Below are 26076 nucleotides of genomic sequence, written 5' to 3'. Positions count from 1 at the left end.
TCCATCCATCCATCCATTTATCCATTCATCCTGTCTGTCTGTCTGTCTGTCTGTCTGTCTGTCTGTCTGTCTGTCTATCTATCTATCTATCTATCTATCTATCTATCTATCTATCTATCTATCTATCTCCTATTTTTTCTATTGCTGGCCATAGGGAGATGCCAGTCCAGACTCAAAGGATCTCTCTTTCGGAGAAAGCAGCGACCTTGCCCTGAGTCATACGTTGGTAAAGAAACACAATGAAAATGTTAAGGGCTCCATCTGGCTAGAGGAGAGCCAACTTTTGGGGAATCAGTATGGCTGGAAATTACCACATCAGGGCACTTCATTTCAGAAGAAGCAGCTGCGCCCCACGCTTGCAGAAGGAGAGGAGTTCAGGCGTTGAGTAGGGACACATATGCAGCTAGAGACACGCTCACTGCTGGGATGTGATCTGTGGTTCATGCTAACCACAGAATCCAAAGATGCTTTTTAAGAGACCCCGATTGTTTCATCCATTTGCAATGCAGATGTTTGTTTGCCCTAGATAATTTGCGTGGCTGCCCAACATACTCAGGGGGACTCCAGTACGAAACTCAATAAATTCCCACTCCCCACCCCGCCGGTGACAAGTATCAAACCAACAATTTGACAGGCACTGCATCACTTGGGGGTCCCCAGGCCGATTGGCAAACCCAGGTCTTTGGGGCCTTTCGAAAGAGTTTCAAGATGGCGGCCGGTCCTATTTCTGCAAGGTTAGTGTCCCACAGGGAGAGAGCCGCCACAGAGACGTCCCTTCTCCTTGGTCCCACTAGGCCCGGGGTTCTCCAAACCTGGCAACTTTAAGGCTTGTGGACTTCAACTCCCAGAATTCCCCAGCCTGAGGGATTCTGGGAGTTGAAGTCCCCAAGTCTTAAATGCCTATGGAGATTCTCAGTCATCCAGGTCATAGTAGTTCCAAAGATGCCTTTTCACGAGGCAACTGGACTTTCTTTCGTTTTTAATTTGAAGATGTTTCGCTTCTCATCCAAGAAGCTTCTTCAGCTCAGACCTGAAGAAGCTTCCTGGAGGAGAAGCAAAAAAGCACCTTTGGGACGCAAGTCTTAAAGTTGCCGAGTTTGGAGACCCTTGCACTGGAGGGACTTCCTTAGGAAAGAGGACCCATAACATCCTCGGCTTCCTTGCTCTGGTGGGTTAGATGTTAGATGTCATCCATGAAAGATGGTCCTTCAAATAATCTGACCAAAAGACATGTAGAGCTGGAAACATGGAACCCAAAGCTGCCCAGATGTTCTGCTGGTGGGTTCGTTCGAAGATCCCGTGGTTGATCACCATGGCTGGGAAGCCCTGTTTAAGCTCCAATCCTCTTCCTTGTGTCCAGATCCACCCAGATGGGGTAGCCGATCTCTATGGGCCATGCAGAAGAGCTGAGCGTCCTGTCACGAGGTGACTGAACCTGGGGGGGACAAGCCATGATCAGCTTCCTGCAGCTTCTCCTCGCTTGGCTGGGAGGGTGTGGTTGCGCAGGCCGCCTCGTGCCCCCCAGCCAAGGAGCCAAGGCCGGGTCCTTCCGTGGAAACCTGTCTCAACGTTGGGAGAGACCGCTCTTCAGGACTCGTCGCAGCTGGGTGTGGAACCAGTTCTTCGTCATTGAGGAATATTCTGGTCCAGAACCTGTCCTCATTGGAAGGGTGAGCCCTGAAGGAAATTTCTCAGAAGGGATCTTACATTGAAGAGAATCCTGCATACTAGCCCCACGGATATCCATGGTAGCAGAGTTTAATGAAGGACTTTCCTTAATTAGCCTTCCAATGAAATCTAGAATAGAATAGAATAAGAAATAGAATAGAATAGAATGGAATAGAATAGAATAAGAAATAGAATAGAATAGAATAAGAAATAGAATAGAATAGAATAGAATAAGAAATAGAATGGAGTTTAGAATAGAATAGAAATGTAATGTGATGTAATGTAAGAATAGAATAGAATAGAATAGAATAGAATAGAATAGAATAGAATAGAATAGAATAGAATAGAATAGAATAGAATAGAATAATAGAATACGGAATGGAATGGAATGGAATAGAATAGAATAGAATAGAATAGAAATTTAGAATAGAATAGAATAAGAAATAGAATAGAATATAGAATAGAATAGAATGGAATAATTAAATATAGAATAGAATAGAAAATATGGAACGGAATGGAACGGAACGGAACAGAATAGAATAGAAAATATGGAATGGAATAGAACAGAACAGAACAGAACAGAACAGAACAGAATAGAATAGAGCTGGAAGGGACCCTGGAGGTCTTCTAGTCCAGCCCCTTGCTCAAGCAGGAGAACCTACACCATCTCAAACAGGTGATTGTCTAGTCTCCTCTTAAAAATCTCCAGCGATGGAGCACCCACGACTTCTGGTGGCAAGCTGTTCCACTGGTTGATTGTCCTCGCTGTCATATATATATATATATATATATATATATATATATATATATATATATATATATATATATATATATATATATATATATATATACATAGAGTCTCGGGTTTCTTCCCGCGTTCCTTTCATCTTCAGAAAGTTGTGGCGACGTTTCGACGAAATCCCATCCGTCATCATCAGGCCGGAGTGTTCCTCCTGCTGCTTCCAGGAGCAATGTGTGGTCTGGCTGTTCCTTTCCTTCCAACTGCCGGTGGGGCTGTGTTCACCGGCAGTTGGAAGGAAAGGAACAGCCAGACCACGCATTGCTCCTGGAAGCAGCAGGAGGAACACTCCGGCCTGATGATGACGGATGGGATTTCGTCGAAACGTCGCCACAACTTTCTGAAGATGAAAGGAACGCGGGAAGAAACCCGAGACTCTAGATCTACACATACAGACACCCGCGAGAATCTACGAAAACAAATATATATATATATACACACACACACACACACACACACGATAACAGAATTGGAAGGGACCTTGTAGGTCATCTAGCCCACCCACCCCACCCCTGCCCAAGCAGGAGACCCTATACCACTATATCAGTTTGATTCCCCTTTCTCCTTTTTTGGAGATTCTTCATTCGTGGCCTTTTCTTCTCTAAAGTTCTCCCTGGTCAGTTCTACCACAGCCAAATCTGACATTTTAGAAATTAATGCAAACTTTCCCAAACTTGTCATCGTGATGTGTGATCTTCCTGGAATGACCAGAAAGAAAGGGGGGGGGGAGGAAATATTTAAAATTCTGTCTTCGACCAAAGGCCAGATCAGAATCAATAAACATTCCACTAATTGGATGCTGAATGCAGAAAAAATGAAATAGACAGTATTAAGACTGTCCTGTCTCTTTCTACAAAAGCTTCTGAAGGCAAGTTGTTCCATTGATTTATTGTTCTTGCTATCAGGAAATTTCTCCTTGATTCCAGGTTGCTTCTCTCCTTGATGAGTTTCCATCCGTTGCTTCTTGTCCTGCCTTGGGGCGCTTTGGACAATAAGTTGACCCCATCTTCTTTGGGGCAGCCCCTCAAATATTGAAACGCTGCTATCATGTCACCTCTGGCCCTTCTCTTCATTCAACTAGACATCCCCAATTCCTGCAACCGTTCTTTGTACGTTTCAGCCTCCAGCCCCCTAATCACCTTTGTTGCTCTTCTCTGCGCTCTTTCCAGAGGCTCAACGTCTTTTATTTTATCATGTGACCAAACACGGATGCAATATTCCATGTGCGGTCCCAAAGGTGCTTTTTTTCCCAGGAGGCAATTGGACTTTCTTTTTTTTCTCCTTGAAGAGGTTTTGCTTCTCATGCAAGAAGCTTTGTGAGCTCTGAAAATCTCCATAGACCTTCCCAACTGCGGTCTTAGGAAGTGGTACTAACACTTCGCGTGATCTTGATTCTACCTCTCTGGAAGACCAATTGGTTCTTCTACCCGGAATCCTCGGATCTGGGTGATCTTCTGGTAGGTGGTCCATTGCAACTTGCAGTTCTTCAAGTCATAGGAAGTCCACAGCTTGGGAGGACTGGAGATCCAAGCTAGAACTAAGGAGAAATGTCCTAACGGTGAGAACAGTTAACCAGTGGAACTGCTTGCCACCAGAAATTGTGGGTGCTCCATCACTGGAGGTTTCCAAGAAGAGATTGGACAACCATTTGTCTGAAGTGGTGTAGGGCCTCCCGCTTGAGCAGGGAGTTGGACTAGAAGACCTCCAAGGTCCCTTCCAATGCTATCATTCTACATTCATCTCAAGAAGATTGGCCCACCTGATCTTACTCTTCAACCCTGACAGATCCCGTTGGCCAATGTCCTTCCTTGTATGTCTTCCTTCTCTTTGGCAGTTGCACACGGATGTGGATCGTGGGGAAGGCCGTATCAAGTACGTCTTGACCGGAGAAGGGGCAGGCACAGTCTTCGTCATCGATGAGAAGACGGGCAACATCCATGTCACCAAGACGTTGGATCGAGAGGAGAAGGCCCAGTATACGTTGCTGGCTCAAGCGGTGGATCGGGCCTCCAACCGGCCTCTGGAGCCACCCTCGGAGTTTATTATCAAAGTCCAGGACATTAATGACAATCCACCCGTCTTCCTCCAGGGCCCTTATCATGCCACCGTGCCGGAGATGAGCAATGTCGGTGAGTCGGTTGCCGGAAAAGTGAGGAGAACATCTCCAGATGATCCGTGGAGTTCCTGCTCCTCCTGACCATGCAACAGGAAGGGACCTCTAATTTTTTTTCCCAGTGGGAAACTGGAGAGGGTGACATTCAAAATTCAGACCTTGGCAACCGACTCATATTTATGACGGTCGCCGTGTCCTGGGGTCACGTGATTTCCCCTTTTGTGACTTCCTGACCAGCAAAGTCAAGGGGTGTGTGTGTGGAAATCTCGATTCGCTTAACGACCGTGTTCCCAATTTAACCACGGCAGCGATTCCCTTAACAACTGTGGCAAGAAGAGGTCGTAAAAGAGGGCCAAAACTCACGTCACCGTTTTCTCACTTAGCAAGAGAAATTTTGGGTTCCAATGTGGTCGTAAGTCAAGGACTACCTCTAATGGAAAACTAGGGGAAAGAAAAAGAGAATGTGGGATAGAAAGGGAAAAAGGAAAAAAAAAAAGGAATTGATTTCTAATCCTGGCACAGTAGAAGGTAATAACTTTACAACCTCATTTTTTTTACTTTGACAAAATACTATATACTAGCCTTTTCTATAACAACAAGCCTATCTAATCAACAAAAACAAAAAAAAATCAAAGTTTAATTTAATTTAATTGACTTAACCCCTGCGGCAAGAAAGGTCGCACCATGTGGAAAAATTCACGGAGCTGTCTTGCTTAATGACAGAAAGGGTCGTAAATAGGAACCAGTTGCCAAGCGTCCAAATTTTGACCCTGTGACCACGGCTGCAGGCTGCCCTGTCGTAAGTGCGAACAACTTTCATAACTCATTTTTTTCAGCGCCGCTGTAACTTCGAACGGTCACTAAATGAATGGATGTAAGTTTGAGGACTACTTGTATTTTGTTTCTGGCCCTGTTGTTCTTATTCTTTCCGACGCTGGGCCATTTTTTCCCCTAAAAAAAATTAACAACGTTCACGCAACTTCCAGGAGAGGTAAAGTCCCAACAGTTGGACTCGTGGAATGTACCAAAAACGGACGTTTTAAGCCCAAATTGTGTCCCTTCCGAGTCTTTTTACAGGCAGGCCTAAAACCTAAAAGTTCTGTTACTAAGTGAGACGTTTGTTCAGTAAGTTTTGTCCCACTTTACGACCTTCCTTGCCACAGTTGTTAAGTGAATCAGGGCAGCTGTTTAGTAACACGGTTGTTAAGTGAATCTGGCTTCCCCATTTACTTTGCTTGCCAGAAAGCCGAAAAAGGGATCACGTGACACTGGTATGCTGCACCCGTCATAACTATGAACCGGTTGCCAGGCGTCTGAATTTTGATCAAGTGTGAAAAATGATGCATAAAGTCACTTTTTTCAGTGTTATTGCAACTTCAAATGGGCAGTAAATGATTATGCTGTAAAACACATACCTCTATTGTGTATTTTTCTGGCTAAAATGTGGGGGCCAACCAAGCCAGTTGCATGATTTCTTGTTCAAGGTATGCTTTGGCACCCAGCTTGGAGGCTAATTCTGCCACCCCCTTAAATACATTGTGTGAAATGAGACCTAATTAAAAAAGCCAATTTAAAATGAGGTGTGTTGACATTATCTGTCAACATTACGATATTATTGAGCCCGAGTGGGTTTCCTTCCTGAATTATAATTGAGGAATACACAAGGATTCTTAACAGCCCAAAATGTTGGCTTAGTCCATTATTTTTCAAACTTGGGAAATTGAACTTCAACTCCCAGAATTCCCCAGCCAGCATGTGTGGATTTCAATGCCCAGAATTCCCCAGCCAGCATGTGTGGATTTCAACTCCCAGAATTCCCCAGCCAGCATGTGTGGATTTCAACTCCCAGAATTCCCCAGCCAGCATGTGTGGATTTCAACTCCCAGAATTCACCAGCCAGCATCTGTGGACTTCAACCCCCAGAATTCTCGAGTCAGCAATTTGGCTGGAGAATTCTGGGAGTAGAAGTCCACTCATCTTAAAGTTCCTAACTTGGGGAATAAGAAAAGGCTTAATCAGAGGAAAACCTGATCTCAGTAAATAGCCCTTTTTATTTATTTGTTTATTTCTTTATGACATTTATTTGCCACTGGTCTTGTATCCAACGACTCTGGACGGCCTGCAGCATAAAAAACATTAAAGTATTAAAAAGCATTCAAATCAAACCATCACAGAGACACAGTGGATTAAATCATTAACAAATAAAAGCATTAACACCAGATGGGAAAGGAGGGAGCTGGACACTCGGTCCAAAGTGTGGGGGGGATTGGGAGGGAGGTTCTGCTGCTTGAGCAGGGGGCTGGACTAGATGACCTCCAAGGTCCCTTCCAACTTCTATTCTATTCTATTCTATTCTATTCTATTCTATTCTATTCTATTCTATTCTATTCTATTCTATTCTATTCTATTATGTTTTATTGTTCTATTCTAGTCCAGTCTAGTTTAGTCTAGTCTAGTCTAGTCTATATTTTATTATTCTAGTCTAATCTAGTCTATTCTAGTCTATTCTTCTATTATCATTTTCTCCTCTTCTGTCATCCTCTCCGCTCCTCTCCTCTCCTCTCCTATTATCATTATTCCATTCCATTCCATTCCAGTCCAGTCCAGTCCAGTCCAGTCTAGTCTAGTCTAGTCTAGTCTAGTCTATATTTTATTATTCTAGTCTAGTCTAGTCTAGTCTATATTTTATTATTCTATTCTATTCTATTCTATTCTATTCTATTCTATTCTATTCTATTCTATTCTATTCTATTCTATTCTATTCTATTCTATTCTAGTCTAGTCTAGTCTAGTCTAGTCTAGTCTAGTCTAAAGGTAAAGGTAAAGGTTCCCCCGCACATGCATGCTAGTCGTTTCCGACTCTAGGGGCCGGTGCTCATCTCCGTTTCGAAGCCGAAGAGCCAGCGCTTGTCCGAGGACATCTCCGTGGTCATGTGGCCGGCATGACTAGACACCAAAGGCGCACGGAACGCTGTTACCTTCCCACCGTAGCGGTCCCTATTTTTCTACTTGCAATTTTATGTGCTTTTGAACTGCTAGGTTGGCAGAAGCTGGGACGAGTAACAGGCGCTCACTCTGTTACGTGGCACTCGGGATTCGACCCGCCAAACTGCCGACCTTCTGATCGACAAGCTCAGCGTCCTAACCCACTGAGCCACCGCGTCCCTTTAGTCTAGTCTAGTCTAGTCTATATATTTTATTCTAGTCTAGTCTAGTCTAGTCTAGTCCATTCTAAGAGGTGGAAGGTGGGATTACTTTTTAATTGGTCAACCACCTCCAGTAACAAACACCCCCATTGGGTCCCTACCACTAACCTAAACCCCTAAGCTTATTACATTGGTTCAGACGTGGCTTTGGTCCTGTGGTCCTGTGGCTCACACAGTAGAGTTACAGGTGGCTTTGTCCACAAATGGGCGAAACTAGGTAGTCCTTGGGTCAGAACAGTTCATTTAGCGACCATTCAAAGTTACAACGGCCTTGAAAAAAAAGTGACATTGCCCAGCATGCTAGCAAGGGAATTCTGGGAATTGAAGTCCACTGATCTTAAAGTTGATCTACAATAAATGTGTTTTACATTTGTTTGGCAAACTGGACGATTGCGTTGAGTTGGGAAAGTCCCCCCCCCAACTCCCTCCCCAGGCCTTCTGTTTCGCAGATCTAACCGTTCCCAGCTTGTTTTAAATTGAGATTGTGCCTGTTTGAATGTTTCTGGAGGGTTTGATCTATGTTGCTATGGGAACGCTTTTCCAAACCGTTTTTTCGGCTGTAGGCCTTTGGGCGGACCAGGTGTTTTATTTTTTAAAGAACTCAGCTGCTCCCTAGAAATAAACAGAGCAAGGCTGGCCGCAGGTTGCGAAAAAGGAAAATAAATCGGTCATCCCTAACGGAGGTAAAGGACTTAAGAGAGGATTTTTAAAACTTTGGCTTTCCCAGAGGGTTTTTTTTTTGTTGGCTTGTTTGTTTTAACGCTATTTTCTTCTTCAGCCTTCAAAAGGCAGCCAAATGCAAACATTTGCTCTTGACTTTGCTAAGGGGTTGCTGGGGATTCCTGCCTGGAAAGGGTCGGACTAGATGACCTCCGAGGTCTCTTTCCAACATTCCTTTTCTACTCTGATATGATAGGGCGGCTGGATTTTCTGCTGAATTGCCATAAGCGACTGCGTATTCTAAGTGTGTCACACCACACTTGGAATGCTGCGTCCAGTTTTGGCCGCCGGGATATAAGAAAAGATGTTGAGACTCTGGAAAGAGCGCAGAGAAGAGCAAGCAAGATGATCAGGGGGCTGGAGGCTAAAACATACGAAGGACAGTTGCAGGAATTGGGTATGTCTAGTTTAACGAAGAGAAGGACGAGGGGTGACATGATAGCAGTGTTCCAATATCTCAGGGGCTGCCCCAAAGAAGAGGGAGTCAAGCTATTCTCCGAAGCACCTGAGGGCAGGACAAGAAGCAACAGATGTAAACCAGGGGTCTTCAAACTTGGCCCTTTTATGACTTGTGGACTTCAACTCCCAGAATTCCTTAGCCAGGCACACTGGCTGAGGAATTCTGAAAGTTGAAGTCCACAAGTCACAATAGGGCCAAGTTTGAAGAGCCCTGATGTAAACTAATCAAGGAGAGAAGCAACCTAGAACTAAGGAGGAATTTCCTGACAGAATAATTAAGTCCTTTAACTGTCTTTAACTAAGAACCTGGAGACTAAAACATATCAAGAAGGCTTGCAGGATTTGGCTATTGCCGGTCTAGAGCAAAGAAGGACTAAACAAGACAAGAAGCAACGGATGGAAACTAATCAAGGAGAGAAGCAACCTGGAATTAAGGAGAAATTTCCCAACAGTGAGGACATTTAACCAGTGGAACAGCTGGCCACCAGAAGTGGCGGGTGCCTGATCACTGGAGGTTTTTAAGAAACTGGGCAGCCACTTGTCTGAAAATGGTAGAGGGTGTCCTGCTTGAGCAGGGGGCTGGACTAGAAGACCTCCAAGGTCCCTCCCAACTCTGTTATTCTGTTATGTTCTGATAACTCCATGGTCTAGTCCACACAACCTGCTAAGAACCGTCCTATTTCAGGCTGAGTCTTAGGCAGATCATGAGCTTGCTCTGAACAATCCTTGCCTCTCCTCTCTTCAGATGCACGCCTGCCTGCCTCCTGCCCTTCACACAACCAGCCCCCCCTTTTTTTCCCCCTTCTCCCACTCCGTTCCCGCAGGTACGTCCGTGATCCAGGTGACGGCCCACGACGCGGATGATCCGACCTACGGGAACAGCGCCAAGCTGGTCTATACGGTACTCGAAGGCTTGCCGTTCTTCTCCGTCGACCCCCAGACGGGTACACGATGGGGAGGGGGCGATAGCTTTTGGGGAGGAATGCAAGGGGTACAAGTGTCACACCCCCTCACACGCTGTAGGGGAGAAGAAAAAGCAGGCATCCAGGGGAACAACCGGTAGTTGGGGGGGATGGCCTGGTGGGACAACAGATGCTCTGAACTTCACAGAGGTTAAGGAGCCGGCCATGTGTTTAGAACAGGGGTCTTCAAACCTGGCCCTTTGATGACTTGTGGACTTCAACTCCCAGAATTCCTCAGCCAGGCACATGTGCCTGGCTGAGGAATTCTGGGAGTTGAAGTCCACAAGTCATCAATGGGCCACGTTTGAACACCCCTGCTTTAGATTAGAAGATAGCCCAGTTGGCCCTCAAAGCCAACTGGGAGGGAGGGATGGCTCTCTTCACTTTCTTAGCTCTGGGTTCACCTCTCCTGATCTTGAAAAATGCTTTTAAGACAAAGACCTTAGTCGAGCTCCTGTGGGTTGCTGGCTAGATGCCACCATTGAGGGTGAAGGTACCTCCCTTTCTTCTCTGCTGGGGCTGTTGATGTAGTAGAAGGAGAAGTTCCTTCTCTGAACATTCGTCCATCTACAGCTAATTTTATTCAATCAGTTTTCCATCCATCCTTTCATTCTTCCATCCATCCATTCTTCCATCCATCTTTCTGTCTGTTCTTCCCATCCATCTATCCATCCATCTATCCATCTATTCCTTCTTCCCATCTATCCATCCTTCCATCCGTCCCTCTATCTGTTCTTCCCATCCATCCATCCTTTCATTCTCCCATCCATCTGTTCTTCCATCCATTCATCTTTCCATCTATCTTCCCCTCCCTCCCTCCCTCCCTCCCTCCCTCCCTCCCTCCATTTTTCCACCCATCTTTCTGTCTGTTCCATCCATCCATCCATCCATCCATCCATCTATCTATTCATTTTTCCCATCTATCCATCCTTCCATCCATATTTCCATTCATTCCCTCCCTCCATTCATCCACCCATCCCTCCCTCCCTCCATTCTTTCATCCATCCATCCATTTTTTCATCCATCCATCTTTCCCTCTCTTCTTCCCATCCATCCATCCATCCATCCATCCACCTATCCACCTATTCATTCTTCCCATCTATCCAGCCTTCCATCCATCCATATTTCCATCCATTCCATACCTCCATCCTTCCATCTTTTCATCCATCAATTGTTCCATCCATCCAACTTTCCATGTGTTCTTCCCATCCATCCATCTCTCCATTCATCCATCTGCCCATTCTTCCCATCCATCTCTCCACCCATCCATCCATCTAACTCATCACCTGAGCCTAGAGACCATTGGACGTTTTGGCTCGGCCACCATGTTCTCCCCCTACAACTGATGTGTATTTGATGTGCTCAGCCATGTTGCAGGTTGCCTTCTCTGCAATTTCTCCATCATGGGTGGGTGGGACTCCGAAACTCGAATTTCTTTCCTGCCCGATTCATCAGCCAATTCTTCTCTGCCCTTCTCTGATTCTCGCCTTCCTTCCCTCTCCCCGTGACGTTAGGTGTGATTCGGACGGCCACTCCCAATATGGACCGTGAAACTCAACAGGAATTTCTCGTCGTGGTGCAGGCCAAAGACATGGGTGGGCATACCGGCGGACTGTCTGGAAGCACCACCGTCACGGTCACGCTCAGTGACGTCAACGATAACCCTCCTCGCTTCCCACAGAGTAAGTGAGAAAGAGCTACTTAGAAGAGGGGCAGAGTTGTGGAGAAGGAGATTTGGCCCTCTTTGTACACCCAGAGAAGTGGAGATGTGGAAACATCGGCTCCCAGGACATGAGAAGTCAGCTCAGGAATGCTGGGAGTTGAAGTCCACGAGTCCTAAAAGAGCCAAGGTTGCCTAGCCTTGGCCTAGTTAGTGTCTCCTTGTGTGCAAGGACCGAGGACTCCTTGAATGCATATCTCAGGGATGTGCTGCGCATGGAAGCTCAAAAGCTTCTGCTTTTGGGGGGGTAAACGTCCTTTCTCCAGACATCAAGGAATATCAAGCATGACATTCGTCTGCCTTTCAACGCCTGGCTTTTCCTTCTTGTATGTGGGACACGGGCTCCACGATGTCTGCTTGTCCCTCAGACATCTCTCGGGGTTACCAGGCTGTCTCTCATAGGTGATTACATCTCGGGAATACTTCTTATGAGTTGCAACCCATCACCGGATGGTCTTGAAAGCGGTAGGGGGTGGGCGCGAGGGAAGGGAGGGGGCTATAAATATTTTCAGCCAGCCAGCCAGCCAACCCATCCATCAATTTTAACAGCTGCCTGACAAGTTCATCTTCACGAGGCGTGAAATAGATTGGCCAGAGAGGTGGGAACTAATGATGAGAGGAAGTAGTGCAACATCTGGAATAATTATGTCCAGCAAGCAATGCCCTGGAAGTCAGCCAGCCTTGTAGCAAGGCAGATGACAACGAAGGCAGGATATGGATCTGAACTCGCTCCAATCGTAGAGTTGCTAAAGTACGAGGGGCTGCCACAAAGAACAGGGGGAGGGGTGTCAGTCAGAACAATTAACCAGTGGAACCACCTGCCACCAGAAGCTGTGAATGCTCCAACACTGGAAGTTTTTAAGAAGAGATTGGACAGCCGTTTGTCTCTAACGGGATAGGGTTTCCTGCCTGAGCAGGGGGTTGAACTAGATGACCTCCAGGGTCCCTTCCAACTCTGTTATTCTATTCTATTCTATTCTATTCTATTCTATTCTATTCTATTCTATTCTATTCTATTCTATTCTATTCTATTCTATTCTATTCCATATTTTCTATTCTATTCTATTCTATTCCATTCCATTCCATTCCATTCCATTCCATTCCATTCCATTCCATTCCATTCCATTCCATTCTATTCTATTCTATTCTATTCTATTCTATTCTATTCTATTCTATTCTATTCTATTCTATTCTATTCTAATGTTCTATTCTATTCTATTCTATTCTATTCTATTCTATTCTATTCTATTCTAATGTTCTATTCTATTCTATTCTATTCTATTCTATTCTATTCTATTCTAATATTGTTCTATTCTAATATTATTCTATTCTATTCTATTCTATTCTATTCTATTCTATTCTATTCTATTCTATTCTATTCTATTCTATTCTATTCTATTCTATTCTAATGTTCTATTCTATTCTGTTCTGTTCTGTTCTGTTCTGTTCTGTTCTATTCCAATATTGTTCTATTCTAATATTATTCTATTCTATTCTATTCTATTCTATTCTATTCTATTCTATTCTATTCTATTCTATTCTATTCTATTCTATTCTATTCTAATGTTCTATTCCAGACATGTCAAACACAAGCCCCGGGGGCCATATCCGGCCTGTGAAGTGGTATCATGCGGCCCGCGAAGCCATCCTGGAAACAGTGAGGGAACGGCCCCCACTGCCTTGGCCCTGGCCCAGAGACCCTCCTTCTGCCAGAGACCCTCAGATCTGTCCCACTCCTGCCCAGGCCCCCATAGGCACCCTTGATGGGAACGATGTAGAGCTGGCCACGCCCACCCAGTAGGCCACGCCCACCCAGGCCACACCCACCCGACCCCCTGAGGGCAACCGCAATGCTGATGCGGCGCTCAATGAAATGGAGTTTGACACCCCTGTTCTATTCTGTTCTGTTCTGTTCTGTTCTGTTCTATTCCAATATTGTTCTATTCTAATATTATTCTATTCTATTCTATTCTATTCTATTCTATTCTATTCTATTCAACAGTGGAATACAACCACAAAAGAAACAGAAAGAAAACAAAACGCGACTGACAAAAATTAAATTATTTTTTTAAATGATTTTAAGTCATTACCGGTAGTCCTCAACAGACACCTTCTCCCCCCCCAAAAAAAATTGTGTCGCCAAGCGAAACATTTCTCAAGTGAATTTTGTCTCTTTCTGTGACCTGTCTTGCCATCGTTGTGAACCGCCGCAGTGTTTAGGTTGGTAACGCGGTGGTTAAGCGAATCCGCCTTCCCCTTCGATTTTGCTCGTAAGAAGGTCGCCAGAGCGGATGACCTGATTCCCGGGACGGTGCGACCGTCATAAGTAGGAGTTGGTTGCCAAGGGTCCGAATTTTGATTGTGTGACCGTGGGGGATGCCGCAACCGTCGTGTGAAAAACGGTCCTTTTAACGGTGCCGTTGTGACTTGGAACGGTGACGAAATGAACAGTTGTAAGTCTGTAAATTTGAACTGTCCTGCGGTATGTGAGGAAGACCTTGGGAAACAGGGAGGGGAGGGAGAAAAGCTACCTAGAGAATGGCCAGATAAGAGAGAGCTTAGCCCACAACTGCATAAAGGGCAGAGGAAGAAACTCAGAAGGAATACCTCCTTTAGCTTCTCAGTCTCTAAAAGAGGCAGCGGTAGATTTGTACCTTTAGACTTGCAGGAATCTGTTAAGGTAGCTTTGCAGGAGTGTAGAAGTAGCTCGTCGGGTGGTGCTTCCTGTGTGGTTTACGTCTGGCAGCGTGGCTTGGAGTAGGATGGGAATTGTAGTCCAACGCGTCCGGAGGATGCCAAATTCCCAAAGCTTGAGAATGAAGTGTTGTTCTGCTTGTGCTTCCACACACACAACCCCCCCCCCCCGTTTCTGTCTAGGTTCTTACCAGTTTTCTGTGGTGGAAACAGCAACTCCTGGGTCTGCGGTGGGGAGGCTGCGCGCACACGACCCGGACGAAGGGGAGAACGCCCTGCTTGCCTACAGTATCCTGGATGGAGGAGATGGAGTCGAGGCCTTTGCCATTCACACGGACATGTTGGGACAGGATGGGATCATTACGTTGAAAAAGGTGGGTGAAGAACCCCAGAATTATGTGGACGTCTCCACTCTCCCTTCATTCCTGGAGATTTGATGCGGGAGCCATTATCCATCCTTCCTTCCTTCCTTCCTTCCTTTCTCTTTCTTCTTCTTTCTTTCTTCTCCCTCCCTCTTTACCTCTCGCCATTCTATTTCTTTTCTTTCTTTCTTTCTTTCTTTCTTTCTTCTTTTTCTTCTCCGTCCCACCTTATCTCTCTCCATTCTATTCTTTCTTTCTTTTTTCTTTTTTCTTTCTTCTCCCTCCCACCTTACCTCTCCATTTTATTTCTTTTTCTTCTCCGTCCCACCTTGTCTCTCTCCATTCTATTCTTTCTTTCTTTCTTTTTCTTTCTTTCTCTTTCTCTTTTTTCTTTTTCTTTCTTCTCCCTCCCACCTTACCTCTCCATTTTCTCTTTCTTTCTTTCTTTCTTTCTTTCTTTCTTTCTTTCTTTCTTTCTTTCTTTCTTTTTCTTTCTTTCTTCTTTCCTTCCTTTCTTCTCCCTCCCTCCCTTTTCTTTCTTTCTTTCTTTCTTTCTTTCTTTCTTTCTTTCTTTCTTTCTTTCTTTCTTTCTTTCTTCTTTCCTTCCTTTCTTCTCCCTCCCTCCTTGCCTCTCTCCACTCTATTTATTTATTTATTTATTTCCTCTCCATCCCTCTCTCCATTTTTTCTGTTTCTTTCTTCTTTCCTTCTCTCCCTCCTTTCCTTTCCTTTTTTCTTTCTTTCCTTTTTTTCTTTCTCTTTCCATCTCTCTTTCTTTTTCCTTCTATCCATTTATTTATTTTTTTGCTCCTTTCTTTGTGTTTTCTTTATTTTCTGCCTTTATTAAACATAGTCCTAGGTTTACAATCATTTTTAGTGTCCATTCAAGGGCATTGATAAAAGGGTCTTATGACTAATTTTTTACACAAATTTCAGCATCCCCATGGTCATAAGTTCAAAATTCAGACACTTGGAAACCGACTCCTATTTATAATAATAATAAAATTGGAAGGGACCTTGGAGGTCATCTAGTCCAAAACCTCTGCATAGGCAGGAAATGACAGTTATGACAGTTACAATATCCCGGTGTCATGTAATTCCCCTTTTGTGACCTTCTGACAAGCAAGCTTGATACACTTAACAACCGTGTTCCTAATTTAACAACTGCAGTGATTCATTTAATCACTGTGGCAAGAAAGGTCGTAAAATGGGGCAAAATTCACTTAACTGACCTGCTTAGCAACCAAAATTTGGGACTCAGTTGTGGTCCTAAATCGAGGACTGCCCGAATGTTTACAAATAACTCAAGGCAGCGAAAATATCCATCACACTTTCCTCCTCCTCTTTTCACAACAACCCTGTGAGGTGGGTTGGCTGAGAGAAAGTGACTGGACTAAAGTCACCTAATCGGCTTTCGTGCCTAAGGCGGGACTAGAACTCACCATCTCCTGGTGATTGGCCCAAAGTCACCTAACCGGCTTTCGTGCCTAAGGCGGGACTAGAACTCACCGTCTCCTTGTGATTGGCCCAAAGTCACCTAACCAGCTTTCGTGCCTAAGGAAGGACTAGAACTCACCGTCTCCTGGTGATTGGCCCAAAGTCACCTAACCGGCTTTCGTGCCTAAGGCGGGACTAGAACTCACCATCTCTTTGTGATTGGCCCAAAGTCACCTAACCAGCTTTCGTGCCTAAGGAAGGACTAGAACTCACCGTCTCCTGGTGATTGGCCCAAAGTCACCTAACCGGCTTTCATGCCTAAAGCGGGACTAGAACTCACCATCTCCTGGTGATTGGCCCAAAGTCACCTAACCAGCTTTCGTGCCTAAAGTGGGACTAGAACTCACCGTCTCCTGGTGATTGGCCCAAAGTCACCTAACCGGCTTTCATGCCTAAAGCGGGACTAGAACTCACCGTCTCCTGGTGATTGGCCCAAAGTCACCTAACCAGCTTTCGTGCCTAAGGAAGGACTAGAACTCACCGTCTCCTGGTGATTGGCCCAAAGTCACCTAACCGGCTTTCATGCCTAAAGCGGGACTAGAACTCACCGTCTCCTGGTGATTGGCCCAAAGTCACCTAACCGGCTTTCATGCCTAAGGTGGGACTAGAACTCACCATCTCCTGCTTTCTAGTTTGGTGCTTTAACTACTAGACCAGGGGTTCCCAACCGGGGGTATTCCAGAGGGTGCGAAAACTTGGGTTTTCAAAATTATAATGTATGTGCATAATTTGCTGCCGTTATTTCGAACTTTTGTAAGGGGTGCACGAATATATCAGAAGCATTCCAGGGGTCCGGGGTATAGAAAAGGTTGGAAGCCAATGAACTAGCCCAGGGGTAGGCAACCTTGGCTCTTTTACAACTCGTGGACTTCAACTCCCAGAATTCCTGAGCCAGCATGACTCAGCTTGGAAACCTCTCCCTTTTCCCTCAGCGTGGCTGGCTCAGGAATTCTGGGAGTTGAAGTCCCCAGGTCATGAAGGGGCCATAGTTCCCCCATGCTGGCTCAGGAATTCTGGGTGTTGAAGTCCACGAGTCATAAAAGAGCCAAGGTTGCCTGCCCCTGGGCTAGACCAAACTGTCTCTCGTGTTCCTTCTTTGGACAAAATGGTGTCTTAGAGACCTCACCCACAATTCTTGGCGCTTTGTACGTCCTGCACCAACTCGCCACGCCGTCTGCTTTGGCTCGCTTCTAATCCTGAGTTTTTCTCACGTCGTCGTTCCTCTTTGTGTGGATCGGCGAGCAGCCTCTGGATTTTGAATCCCGCCACTCTTACACTTTCCGAGTCGAAGCCACCAACACGCAGATCGATCCTCAGTACATCCGGAAGGGCCCCTTCAAGGACGTGGCCACCGTCCGGGTGACAGTAGAAGATGCGGATGAACCCCCGGTCTTCTCCCGTCCCGAGTACCATCTGGCCGTTTATGAGAACGGCCCGCCGGGGATCCCGGTGGGCAAAGTCACGGCGGTGGACCTTGACACCCCCAGCAGTGTCATCCGGTAATAGCTGGGGGAAACCACGGAACAGCAGGGTGGGAGCCGGTGTTTGTTGTCTTTGTGGTTGTGTGTGAAGTTCCGGTTACTCCATTTATACCTCGTTGCCGTGACAACCTGATACCCCAGGTGCCCACCCTCCATCTTCTAGATACTCCATCCTGCCGCACACGGACCCAGAGCGCTATTTCAGCATCAACCCACAGGATGGCGCAATTCTGACCTCGGTGACACTTGACCGAGAGGTTTTGCCCTGGCACAATATGACCGTACTGGCAACGGAACTTGGTAAGGGCCAAGGGAATCAGGGTGGATACGGTGGGTGGGGGGGGTCCCAAGGTAGTGGAAGCTTTTCATTGCAAACGTAGAGTTTTCATATTGGGATTCATCGGTCCAGAATTCAGATAGTCCTCAATTTACAACAGTCCATTTCGTGAGCATTCAGAGTGATGGCACTGGTGATCTACATTTGGACGCTTGGCAACTGACTCGTATTTATGATGATTTGCAGGGCCCTGGGGGTCACGCGATCCCTTTTTGAGACCTTCTGACAAAGTCCACAGGGAAACCAGATTCATTTGACAACCGTGCGACTAATTTAACAACTGCAGGGGTTGACTTAAGAACTGTGGCAAGAAAAGTCGTCAAATGGGGCAAAACTCACAACAAATGTCTCACTTACTCACACCAATTTGGAGCTCAATGGTAGTTGTAAGTCAGGGACTACCGGTTGTTCTCAAGTTACAACCATTTGTTTAGCGACTGTTCGATGTTACTGCAGCATGGGGAAAAAAGGGACTTATGACCGATCCTCAGACTTATGACTGTCACAGCATTCCCACAGTCACGTGATCAAATCCAGGTGCTTGGCAACGGCATGGATTTATGACAGTTGCAGCGTCCTGGGGTCAAGTGACCCCCCCCCCTATTTGTGACCTTCTCAGCTGAACTCTGACAAAGTTAACGAGGGAAGTTGGATTCTTTTAATGACCACGCGATTCACTTAATAACTGCGGTGATTTGCTTAAACTGTTCTGGCAAAGAAGGTCATAAAATCGGGCCCGAAAAACTGTCTTGCTTAGCAATGGATTGTGGTCGTACAACGAGGACTTACCTGGAATAGACAAAGCAATGGCAATTGTTTATTAATTTTGTTCCCCTTCTTTTCCTTCTCGTTTTTTTCCTGCATCCCTGTATCTGTTTGCTGCTGTCTTGGAACGGTGTCTACTCTCTGTTTTCGTCTTGCATGTCGAATGTGCATTTCCCCACCCCACCCCCATTAACCGGCATTGTGGAGCGGGGCTGCGCTTTCTGTGTGTGTTTCCCTGTGATTGATTGATTGATTGATTGCCCGTGTTGGCTGGATGGTTTTATTATGGCTGCCTGATCTCACTTATTGGTCACGTTGGACATTTATGTTTGCCCACCCGTGCACAAATGGGCTTCATCGTGCACCGTTGCTCTCTTCCGTCCCTTTAACTCTACACGTCTGCCCACGTCTTTCAACCTCTTGATGTGATTTTCGCCTGTCTGGTTCTGTTGGTGGTACGATGACGGGTTCTTTTGGGGTGGGTGGGTGTTTATGAATGGGATCCAACCTCACCCCACTGGATTGGGGACCATGGATCTGATTCGTTCCCCATGGGGGCGGCCTTTTATGGCTTTCTTGCATGGCTGAATCGCTTGCCCCATTTGCATCTCATATCTGTCTTTCCTGTTCTTCAACTGGATTGCCCTGCATGTCCGGTTGTGCGATTCCACGCTGCTCCTTATCCCCGACTCTTACTCTCAGACAGCCCCACACAAGGTTCCCAAGTCCGTGTGGCCGTTCAAATCCTGGACGTTAACGATAACCCACCCCAGCTGGAGCAGAGCTACGAGCCTTTCGCCTGTGATAATGCTGTCCCGGGCCAAGTAAGTTAAAGGGTCCCTGGGGCGCTGATGGGACAGGGGGTGGGTGGGAGAGGAAGGCACTGGCTGAGAAGAATTTTGGCCTTTTTTTGGCCAGCTGGTGCAGCTGATCCGAGCAGTCGACCGAGACGAGGACGGTAACACGAGCCGTATCATCATCCGTTCCTCGCCTGGGATCAGAGAACCAAACATCACTGTGCGGGATAACAAGGGTGAGACTCACGCGCCTGTCTGAAAATGCAGAATAGAGTCTGCTTCCCTTTCAGTATCAGAATAACAGAGTTGGAAGGGACCTTGTAAGTCATCTAGTCCAACCCCACCCCACCCCGCCCAAGTAGGAGACTCTACACCATTCCTGACAGATGGCAGTCCAGTCTCTTCTTGAAAGCTTCCAGTGACGGAGCTCCCACAACCTCTGAAGGCAACTTCTGTTCCATTGGTTGATTGTTCTCACGGTCAGAAAATTTCACCTTATTTCTAGGTTGAATCTCTCCTGGATCCGTTTCCATCCGTCATTCCTTGTTCGGCCTTCGGGTGCTTTGGAGAATAGGTTGATCCCTTCCTCTCTGTGACAGGCCCTCAAATATTGGAACACTGCTATCATGTTCCTTATGGACTAGGAACTTGCACTGTTGACAAAAAGAGAGTAGACATTTCCGAGAGTATGTCACGAGCATGTTTAGCAGTGCTTCTGAATCTTAGCAACTTTAAGAGGTTTGGACTTCAACTCCCAGAATTCCCCAGGCAGAAAACTATACAAAACTGTTTAAAAAGACCCTGTATTAATCAACATTATTACCCTTTGGTTATGGTGGTACATATCTACAACGTTATTACTACCTACAAGGATCCCACCATTTTAGAAATATATTGGTCCTCAATTCACTCTTCTCCTTTGACTCTTCCCGTCTCCAGACAATTCAGCGTCCTTGTTGCTCCGGGTTACCCGTCTGCCACCCCAAGGCGGGTTTCTGCTTGTGCCCCTGGAACTAGTGGATGGCGGTTCCCCGACTCGCACGGGATCCCCGACTCTGACGGTCAGCATCTGCCGATGTCAGCGAGACGGGGCCATGCAGACGTGTGGTCCTGAGGCGCTAGGATCTCCTGCTGGCCTCAGCACCGGTGCTCTGCTCGCCATCCTGGCCTGTGTTGGTACCCTACTTGGTGAGATTTCAGTTTCGCATGCTGATGGCGTGGCTGAGAGAATAGCAATAGCCCTTAGATTTATATAGCGCTTCACAGTGCTTTGCAGCCCTCTCAGAGCCGTTTACAGAATCAGCCTATTGTTCCCTACCATCTGGGTCCTCATTTTACCGACCTCGGAAGGATGGAAGGCTGAGTTCTACCTTGAGCCGATGAGAATCGAACTCCTGGCAGTTGGCAGAATTAGCCTGCAATTCTGCATTCTAACTACTGGGAAGGAAGGAAGGAAGGAAGGAAGGAAGGAAGGAAGGAAGGAAGGAAGGAAGGAAGGAAGGAAGGAAGGAAGGAAGGCAGGAAGGAAATGGGAAAGAAGGAGGAAGGGGAGGGAGGGAGGGAGGAAGGGCAGTACCAATAGCATTTAGACTTATATACCGCTTCACAGTGGTACAGTCCTCCCAGAGTAGTTTACAGTCAGCCTATTGCCCCCAACAATCTGGTTCCTCATTTTACCAACCTCGGAAGGATGGAAGGCTGATTCCACCTTGAGTCAGTCAGGATCGAATTCCTGGCAGTCGGCAGAATTAGCCTGCAATACTGCATTCTAACCACTGGGAGGGAGGGAGGGAAGGAAGGAAGGAAGGAAGGAAGGAAGGAAGGAAGGAAGGAAGGAAGGAAGGAAGGGCAGTAGCGATAACACTTACACTTACATACTGTTTGACAGGGCTTTACAGCCTTCTCTAAGCGGTTCACAGAGTCAGCCTGTTGCCCCCCCCCAACAATCTCATTTTATCCACCTCAGAAGGATGGAAGGCCGAGTCCACCTTGAGCCACTGAGAATCGAACTGCCAAACTCCAGGCAGCCGGCAGTTGGCAGAAGTATCCTGCAGTACTGCATTCTAACCCCTGCACCACCAAAGAAAAACAGTGCAGGTGGTCCTTGACTTACGGCCACAATGGGGCCCAAACGTTCCACTGCTATGCAAGACAATTGTTAAGTGAGTGGTGCCCTATTTTACGGTGCCCTTTTTTTGCCAAAGTTGTTCGGCGAATCACAGCAGTTGTTTCAGCGAATCATGAGGTTGTTAAATGAATCTTGCTTCCTCCGTTGATTTTGCCTGTCGGAAGGCAGCTGGGAAGGTTACAAAAACTGCTCACATGACCCCAGGAGAGTGCAACTGTCATAGCGACATGCTAGTTGAAAAGTGCCTGAATTTTGATCAGGTGACCATGGGGATGCCACAACAGTCGTGGGAAAACCAGTCACAAGTCACTTTTTTCAGTGCCGTGGCAACGTTGAGCTGTCAGTAAACGAATGATTGTAAGTCAAGGACTACCTGTGTTACAGGAATTTCAGCCGGGGAATTGTTGAGACTACTTATCCTGAGTACGTCTCTAGTAATCACTCTGGAGAACTTCTCGTGTAGAGTACAACAGGGGTCCCCAACCTCTGGTCTGTGGACCAGTACCAGGTCGCGGTGTGCCAGCAACCGATCCGCACAAACAAGCAAAGCCTCATTCGCGGGATGCAGGCAGCAGACATAACCGTGCACCCTCCGGTCCGCAGAAAAACTTTTCTCCACGGAACCGGTCCCTGGTGCCCAAAAGGTTGGGGACCTCTGGAATACGAGACACTCGAAGTCTCTCTACAAGACAAGGTGGGGATCAACACTGCGTGGTGATTCCCAGGCCGTGTGGAGAAAAGTCACTGAGCCTTGGGGAATGTTTGGCTAGTTGTACCGAGTTTCTCCGGTAGGGTATAATGGTATGCGCGAACGACCTTGGGAAACAGGAGGAACAGCTGCAACCTTGGCAACAGTAGATAAGAGGCAGCTGAGTCGAAGCATCTGAGGAAGGACCCTCCCTAGTTTCACAGGCTGTAAAGGGGAAGGGAGGGAGAAATGTCCCTTCAGATTGCGATGTTTTGTTAATATAGGTACTGTGTTTCTCCAAAAATAAGACCCACCCAGAAAATAACCCCTAGCCTAATTTTTAGGGTGCACCCAACGTAAGCCCTATCCCAAAAATATGCCCCGGGGGTGGGTGGGCATGGTCAGTACAGGAGGCAGTGAGCATGCAGGAGCTTCCGGTGTCTGGTGCCTCTGCTTCCACCTGCTTCCGGTGCCGCTGTGCGAGCCTCCTGCAAACCTCCCGTGAGCCAGGTGGCTGCACAGTACGTCCGGATCACCTGCTTCCCCCCACCTCTGCTCCATTCTTGACTTACCTGCGCTGCGCCGAGGGGCCAGCGGGTGGTGGCTGCTGCTAGACACTGTTGGGCCCCATGTGCTCACCACCTCTTGTGCGCATGCTGGGGGTGGGGCGCCCAGCCGGGCTGATCACCCTGATACTATGTTTCCCCTAAAATAAGCCCTAATGCAGTGGTGGCGAACCTATGGCACGCGTGCCAGAGGTGGCACTCAGAGCCCTCTCTGTGGGCACCTACGCCATCACCTCAGCCCCGCCTCCCCCCACGGCCCCCTCCTCATCAACAGCCCCCCCCGGAGGAGAGTTGCTGAGCGTGGCCCGCACGGAATCGCGCAGCCGAGGACATGGTAGCCAGGCATTGGGGACAAGATTCCACCCTCGCACCCCGTTGCGGACAGTTGATGCTACAGGGCGCAGGCAGAGGATGTAGTTGCCATGGCGCTGCTGGGCCACCTGGGCGAACTGCGGTGGGCTGTGGAAGTGGTGGGTGGCCCTGCGGGTAGGCAGAACAGGAAGCAGAGCAGGGCAGTGGGTGGCATGGGGGCGGGGCCAGTTTTGGGCACTTGGTCTCTAAAAGGTTCACCATCACTGCCCTAATGCATATAAGACCGGGTCTTATTTTCGGGGAAACACAGTAAAAGAGATAAAAGAGTACTTCTGGATTTTAGTCCGCAAGTTGTTGCCAACTGTAGAGGGTGATCTCCATTTTAAGGCCATGGAGCCAGCACTTTCCGAAGACATTATTGTGGCCAGCATGTGGCTAGCATGGCATGACATGTCACGCTGTTACCTTCTCACCGAAGTGGTACCTATTTATCTACTTGCATCTGTATGCTTTCGAGCTGCTGGTTTGCAGGAGCTGAGGTGAGGACGGGAACTCACTCTGTCGCGTGGAGGTCGGGCTTGAACCTTTCCAGCCAATGAGCCCAGCGTCTTAACTGCTGAGCCACCACGCCGCCCTCTGTTAATATAACCTTACAATAGAATAGAATTAACTTGGCTGGCGGTGCTTCCTATCGGGTCTACCTCACAACCTAATCTTGAAAGTCTGAAAATACGTTTCTCCCCTGTCACCTTTACAGCCCAAGAAATTAGGGAGGATGCCTTCTGAGCTGTCCTGCCCATTATACAGCTATGGGCTCAATTACCTTATATCCAATTGTTCCCTCACCTGCGTTTCTTCTCCCTGGCTCCCAAGGCCATTCCCACTTACCATTACCCACAGGCAGGGTGTTCGCAATGGGTTGCAATAATCTGTAATTAACATCTCGCCTTCTCCCCCTGTTGCTCCATCCGGCTTCACCAATGTGCCAACTTCCTGCTCGCACCTAGCCCTGGTGCTGCTCTTTGTCGCCCTCCGGAGGCAGAAACAGGCTGCGCTGCTGCCCTTTGAGGAAGAAGACGTCCGTGAGAACATCATCACTTACGACGACGAAGGCGGCGGCGAAGAAGACACCGAGGCCTTCGACATGGCTGCCCTGCAGAACCCGGACGCCGCCCCTCCACCCTCGCAGCAACGGCGCCTCCTCCGGCGGGACGTCCTGCCCCGTCCACACTTCCCACCGTCCCTGTCCACCCGGGTACCACCTCAGCCCCACGATGTGGCCAGTTTTCTGACAGCCCGCTTGAGCGAGGTGGACGCCGATCCTTCCGTGCCTCCGTACGACTCCATCCAGGTGTACGGCTACGAAGGCCAGGGCTCCTCCGCCGGGTCTCTCAGCTCCCCTGGCTCTTCCTGTGCTGGGGACAGCGATGGCGGCGGGTACGAGTATCTGGAAGAATGGGGGCCCCTCTTCCGAACACTGGCCGAGCTGTACGGTGCACCAGAGGGTCCTCCTCCAACCTGAGCCCTCCTGGGCCTGATGCCTCCATGGAAAAGCGTGGACCTCGATCCCCTTCCTCTGTTTTCGGTTGCTTGTTCTCTGTTCCGTCCACCAGCTTCCTTGTTCTCAGTTTGGGATTTGTCCATGACAAGTTCCATCACCTCCTGGGTTCCCAAATCCTTCCTGTTGACCTCCTCTCGTTTTGCTGTCTCCGTCTCTGACCGATGTTTTTCGTCCGGTTTCTTTTGTCTGTACATCCTGTTTTTCCTTTCCTTTCCTCTGTCTTCCTTTCCTTTCTTCTTTTCTATCTTTCTTTCCCTTCCTTTTTTCTATCTTCCTTTCCTTTCCTTTCTTGTCTTTTCCTTTTTTTTCTATCTTCCTTTCCTTTCCTTTTTCTATCTTCCTTTCCTTTTTTCTATCTTCCTTTCCTTTCCTTTTTCTATCTTCCTTTCCTTTCCTTTTTCTATCTTCCTTTCATTTTTTCTATCTTCCTTTCCTTTCCTTTTTCTATCTTCCTTTCATTTTTTCTATCTTCCTTTCCTTTCCTTTTTCTATCTTCCTTTCCTTTCCTTTTTTCTCTCTTCCTTTCCTTTTTCTATCTTCCTTTCCTTTCCTTTTTCTATCTTCCTTTTATTTTTTCTATCTTCCTTTCCTTTCCTTTTTCTATCTTCCTTTCCTTTCCTTTTTCTACCTTCCTTTCCTTTTTCTATCTTCCTTTCCTTTCCTTTCTTGTCTTCTTTTCCTTTCCTCTTTTCTATCTTCCTTTCCTTTCCTTTTTCCTATCTTCCTTTCCTTTCCTTTTTCTATCTTCTTCCTTTCCTTTTTCTATCTTCCTTTCCTTTCCTTTTTCTATCTTCCTTTCCTTTCCTTTCCTTTCCTTTCCTTTCCTTTCCTTTCCTTTCCTTTCCTTTCCTTTCCTTTCCTTTCCTTTCCTTTCCTTTCTCCTTTTCCTTTCCTTTCCTTTCCTCTTCTCCTCTCTTCTCTTCTCCTCTCTTCTCATTTCCTTCTCTTTCTCTTCTATCTCATTCAGAGTTCTCGTCCCTCTCCGTCCACCGTCCACTTTATCCTCATTTCCTTGTCTTCTCTTCCCCCTTTCCGTCGCTCGTATCCTATTCTTTCCCGTCTCGACTACCTTTCCCAACCCGTCCTGTCCCGTTTTGCAAGGGCCCTCTTTTAATTTTGACATGATTTGTGCTGTGTTTCTTACGTTTCCTTCCCCCCCCCGCCCCTACCCCAATTCCTAATATCTAAAATATTCTATGCATTCATCTTCCCCCCTCCCCAAAATCCCTTGGTTCCAGATG

General features: G+C 47.1%; 1 protein-coding gene across 1 annotated transcript; it reads left to right on the top strand.

The window, feature by feature from the left end:
* Window positions 1-1451: 1451 nt before the first annotated feature.
* On the top strand, window positions 1452-24796 carry LOC308676125 (cadherin-24-like; the record flags this gene model as incomplete). Its single annotated transcript, XM_081341859.1, has 11 exons — window positions 1452-1670; window positions 4302-4596; window positions 9790-9909; window positions 11442-11609; window positions 14525-14715; window positions 17446-17699; window positions 17845-17981; window positions 19486-19607; window positions 19702-19816; window positions 20520-20768; window positions 24282-24796. 11 exons carry the CDS (start codon window positions 1452-1454, stop codon window positions 24794-24796), a joined length of 2385 nt encoding a protein of 794 aa, XP_081197985.1.
* Between the last annotated feature and the right edge of the window lie 1280 nt (window positions 24797-26076).

The sequence above is a fragment of the Vipera berus genome (assembly GCF_964194415.1).
Source record: "Vipera berus genome assembly, chromosome: W".
Classification (NCBI taxonomy): Eukaryota; Metazoa; Chordata; class Lepidosauria; order Squamata; family Viperidae; genus Vipera; species Vipera berus.
This window is presented reverse-complemented; position numbering and strand designations above follow the sequence as displayed.